This window comes from Stigmatopora argus, chromosome 20, assembly GCF_051989625.1.
Source record: "Stigmatopora argus isolate UIUO_Sarg chromosome 20, RoL_Sarg_1.0, whole genome shotgun sequence".
Classification (NCBI taxonomy): Eukaryota; Metazoa; Chordata; class Actinopteri; order Syngnathiformes; family Syngnathidae; genus Stigmatopora; species Stigmatopora argus.
Window position 1 is genome coordinate 7,385,925 of NC_135406.1, and position 5,135 is coordinate 7,391,059.

General features: G+C 39.3%; 1 protein-coding gene across 1 annotated transcript; it reads right to left on the reverse strand.

Moving 5' to 3' along the window:
• Positions 1-415: 415 nt before the first annotated feature.
• LOC144066150 (uncharacterized) lies at positions 416-4,898 on the reverse strand. Its single transcript, XM_077589495.1, has 3 exons — positions 4,859-4,898; positions 4,132-4,638; positions 416-3,721 (listed from the first exon to the last, which is right to left on the reverse strand). The coding sequence occupies exons 1-3, from the start codon at positions 4,896-4,898 to the stop codon at positions 2,097-2,099; spliced, it is 2,172 nt and encodes a 723-aa protein (XP_077445621.1). The 3' UTR covers positions 416-2,096.
• Positions 4,899-5,135: the final 237 nt, after the last annotated feature.

The window sequence follows — 5,135 nt, forward strand, 5'->3', positions numbered from 1 at the left end:
GATACGTTGAAGGCGCTACCAGAAAATGCACCGCCCGCCACTGGTGTACACACACGATCCAGTTTCGGCGAAACCTCCGTTCGGCCAAACATCCATTCGGCGAAACGTCTTTCGGCGAATCGTCCGGTTACGCTTTTCTAATGTAAATAAGCCAAGTAAAGCAAAAATAAAAATGTAGTTACTTTTCTACCAATTATCCCCTTCAACATCAAAAAGATAAAAACAATTAACCGCTAATTTCAGACATGAAGTTACTGTATTTTCACCCCTGTAGAAAGAAAACTATTAATTTGTCAAATTGTTCAAATTAATGTATTCATTTTCCTTAATTTTTAAATCTTAGCACATAACACTTCTCTTTTTTGTCACCTTTGAATTTGGAAGGCTGATTTTGTCAACAAAAAGACCCAAAAAGTATTTTTCGCCAAAAAGAGAGCTTTATTGGAACTACCAAAAAGATGACACGATAAATCGGTTTAAAAACGTGATTCATCTTATAATATGACAAAAGTATAAGGACATTGTACAACTTATTTATTTTGAGCAAATTCATTGTCTTTCACACCATATATCTACTAATGTTACTAATGTATCATTTAGATCACATTATTGATTATTCACTTTGTAATTTCCTAATTTAGGCTCTACTATTTCGGATAGAATTTGGAAGTAAATAAAATCTTCAACAACACTCTTTTTTTATACAGTATTACCTTGACATACAAGTGTTCCAACATACAAGACAAATTTGCAATATGAGCATACCAGATGTTCTCAATTGTGATTCGGTAGTAAATTAGAACAATTTTTTGTGTTTTTTTAGTATGGAAACTGATTACCGTATTTTCACGACTATAAGGCGCACTTAAAAGTCTTAAATTTTCTCCAAAATAGACAGGGCGCTTTATAATCCAGTGTGCTTTATATGGGAAAAAAAATAAAATGTGTCAAACATTGAGGGTGCGCCTTATAATGCGATGAACCTTATAGTCGTGAAAATAAGGTAATTTGTATTTTGTTCATTTCTATGGGAATAATTGACTTGAGATACGAGTAAATTGACATACTAGCTCGATCCCACTGTAAGCTTGTATCTTAAGGTATTACTGTATTTGAATAGTGTGGATCGATATTACACGTTAAAAAGTGTAAACAAGATTTTCAGAATGCAAAATACAATTATACTGCGATTACAATGATCCCTCATACAGAAATTGAAAAAGCAAGCAAAGCCGTCATTGGCCACTGCTTATCACAACACATTTGCGTCTTTTAAGTCTATCCTTACGACTAAATCTCATAAACAGCCTGTGAATTATTCGCAGTTGTGGGATTTGAACCCATGCCTCCTGAGACTGAAGCTTAAATCCAGCACATTGGACCGCTTGGCCACACTACACTCAGTACTCATTTAATCCATCGGCTGCCATTGATGGCGGTAGACGTCCGATTCATGTTGACTGTGAGGTGCAGATGAACCTTCATTCTCTCAAATTCTAAGTGAGAGAACTTGCAATACAGCAAGGTGTTGAAATACTTTATCTGGTCATTTTTATCAAACAAATAAAAGTCTTAGTATACTTTTAGCCCGCGACGACGCCAGACAGCTCGCCGAACAGACACATCGAGACTATTAGTATATTATTTGTAATTTCTTGTAAACGGTGTGTGTTTGTATATGTGACATGCTAAAGTGTTTAATTGTCAATGCAATGACAAACTCTCCCTCTCTCATGTTTATAACTTTGAGAGCGAGCGAATCCATCGACGAAATGTCTGTTCGACAAACTGTCCGTCGAAGAAACATCCGGTTGATGCTCCAAAATGGAGAATGGTTTGATTTATTCAGATTGGGCACAATAAACATCAAGAGATGGAGAATAAAACGAAGATTGAGTTATGGTAGGCTTTCAATCCTTAGCCAACATGTATTCTCAGAATGGTTTTTCACCAGTGTGGGTTCTTGTGTGCGTTTTTAAGTGTTGCTTTTGAGAAAAGGCTTTACCGCAAACTGAACACGAAAATGGTTTTTCACCAGTGTGGGTTCTTGTGTGTTTTTGTAAATCTTGCCTTTGAGGAAAGGCTTTACCGCAAACTCAACACGAAAATGGCTTTTCACCCGTGTGGGTTCTTGTGTGTATTTTTAAGCTTCTGTTCTCTGTAAAACTTTTACCACAAACTGAGCACGAAAATGGTTTTTCGCCAGTGTGGGTTCTTGTGTGAAGATTTAAGCTTCCGTTCCCTGTAAATCTTTTACCACAAATTGAGCATGCAAATGGTTTTTCACCAGTGTGTGTTCTTGTGTGTATTTTTAACTTTCCCTTCCCTGTAAATCTTTTACCACAAACTGAGCACGAAAATGGTTTTTCGCCAGTGTGTGTTCTTGCATGACTAATTAAGTGATCCTTCCGTGTGAATGTTTGACCACAAACTGAACACGGAAATGGTTTTTCACCTGTGTGGATTCTTGTGTGTTTTTGTAATTCTTGCTTTTGAGAAAAGGCTTTACCGCAAACTAAACACGAAAATGGTTTTTCACCAGTGTGGGTTCTTGTGTGTATTTTTAAGCTTCCGTTCTCTGTAAATCTTTTACCACAAACAGAGCATGCAAATGGTTTTTCACCAGTGTGGGTTCTTGTGTGTCTTTTTAAGTTTCTCTTCTCTGTAAATCTTTTACCACAAACTGAGCACGCAAATGGTTTTTCACCAGTGTGGGTTCTTGTGTGAAGATTTAAGTGTTCCTTCCGTGTAAATGTTTTACCACAAACTGAACATGAAAATGGTTTTTCACCAGTGTGGGTTCTTATGTGTATTTTTAAGATTCTGTTCTCTGTAAATCTTTTACCACAAACTGAGCACGCAAATGGTTTTTCACCAGTGTGGGTTCTTGTGTGAAGATTTAAGTGGTCCTTCCGTGTAAATGTTTTACCACAAACTGAACACGAAAATGGTTTTTCACCAGTGTGGGTTCTTGTGTGAAGATTTAAGTGTTCCTTCCGTGTAAATGTTTGACCACAAACTGAGCATAAAAATGATTTGTCACCCGTGTGGGTTCTTGTGTGTATTTTTAATTTTCCCTTGTGTGTAAATGTTTTACCACAAACTGTACATGATAAGGGTTTCTCCCCAGTGTGGCTCCTCATATGTGTTTTCAAAGAAGACTTTTTCCCAAAAGTTTTCCCACACTGAAAGAATTTGCAGAGTTTGTCGCCACTGCGATTTTTCTTAACATCTTCAACATCATCATCGTCAAAAAGCAAGTCGTTGCCATCTAATAAAGGAGCAATTAAATTTTCTGCTCGCCATCCTTCTGTTGAGCTGCCGCTCAGAAGCTCCGCCCCTATGTTGGCCACGCCCAGATCATCTTCACTCTTGAAAGGCTCATCAGTTGACCATTTGACACATTCCTCATTTTTGATTGGAGGTTGCTCTTCTCTTTTGCACTGTTGAGGGAACTCTGGCTCCTCCTCTTTAATTAGGGGCCATGTTTTGGTGTTTGCAGGCTCCGCCCCTCCGCTGGCCACGCCCAGAACATCTTCCCTCTTCACGAACTCACCAAGTGACCAGGTGAAATCATCTTCCTCCCTTTTGATTGGAAGTTGCTTGTCACCCATTTGTTGTTGAGGGAACTCTGGCTCCTCCTCTTTGATTTCGGGGAGCTCAACTTCCCGTTCAAGGTCAACAGACTCCTGCCCATCAGAACCAAGATCATTTCTGAAACCTGCAAAGATACAAAGATAATTGATTAACCATTTTCTAATTATAAAATGACTGAATTTATTGTTAACAGAAATGAAACCAAACGGAATAGGGCGCCATACATTCATTTCGTCACAATGCAGTCCTTACTACTGTAGTACTCTCGTCAACAGCAACATGAGTTGAAAACTGTTTATAGGGACATTTTTCAAAGTATGGCACTATTGGTCAGAAAAGTTTCTTCACTGGTGATGTAGCTCCTTTAAATTAGTCAAATCTTTTTTGGAGCATTTTCATTGTAAACATTCTCTTTTATGTTTTAGATTTTAATTTAGTTAAAATGCTTTCGCCAAAGGGGAGGCATTAAAAAAAGCATTATCTTTTTTTCAGTAGCAGGTTTATTATTATTTGGGGGATTAATGAAAGGCTCACCAGTTGACCATTTGACACATTCCTCGTTTTGGATTGGAGGTTGCTCTTCTCTTTTGCACTGTTGAGAGAACTCTGGCTCCTCCTCTTTAATTTGGGGCCATGCTGAGGCGTTTTCAGGCTCCGCCCCTCCGCTGGCCACGCCCAGATCATCTTCACTCTTGAAAGGCTCACCAGTTGACCATTTGACACATTCCTCGTTTTGGATTGGAGGTTGCTCTTCTCTTTTGCACTGTTGAGAGAACTCTGGCTCCTCCTCTTTAATTTGGGTCCATGTTGTGGTGTTTGCAGGCTCCGCCCCTCCGCTGGCCACGCCCAGAACATCTTCCCTCTTCATGAACTCACTAAGTGACCAGGTGAAATGATCTTCCTCCGTTTTGATCGGAAGTTGCTCGTCTCCCATTTGTTGTTGAGGGAACTCTTGCTCCTCCTCTTTGATTTGTGGGCGCTCAACTTCCCCTTCAAGGTCAACAGACTCCTGCCCATCAGCACCAAGATCATTTCTGAAACCTGCAAAGACACAAAGATAAATGATCAACCATTTTCCATTTATAAAATGACTGAATTTCTTGTTCACAGAAATAAAACCAAACGGAAGAGGGCGCCATACATTCATTTCGTCACAAAACAATCAATCACAGTGGGAATGTTGACAAGTTCAACGAACATTATGACAAATCATTGAAGAAGTAACTTTTAGGACATAACCTCGGTTTCAACACTACATCACCGTTAGACAACGACATGCGACTTTTGTCCTCCGCTGCCATTGAAGGGCTGCAAAAGAATCCTCGGCCCCAAACGGCTCCCCCGGATCCAACAAAAATATCAAGATGGTGGCGCGCACGGGTGCAGCGGCTCTATGCTCTCCTGTTTGGTGTTTTGTTTTCTCAATCTTATCGTTATTTACTAACATCTGCGAGGCAAACTTTTTCTAAAGTCTCCAGGATTTAATTACTTTCGGGAGCAGATGCGATATATACATCACAACAGATTACCAACGGACC

What these genes read in the sequence shown, in the direction of transcription:
- LOC144066150 (XM_077589495.1), bottom strand. Translation starts at nt 4,898, where the DNA reads ATGGCAGCGGAGGACAAAAGTCGCATGTCGTTGTCTAACG. An exon ending in TCGCATGTCGTTGTCTAACG is followed by an intron (nt 4,639 to 4,858) that starts GTGATGTAGTGT and finishes GTGTCTTTGCAG; the next exon opens with GTTTCAGAAATGATCTTGGT. An exon ending in ATGTGTCAAATGGTCAACTG is followed by an intron (nt 3,722 to 4,131) that starts GTGAGCCTTTCA and finishes GTATCTTTGCAG; the next exon opens with GTTTCAGAAATGATCTTGGT.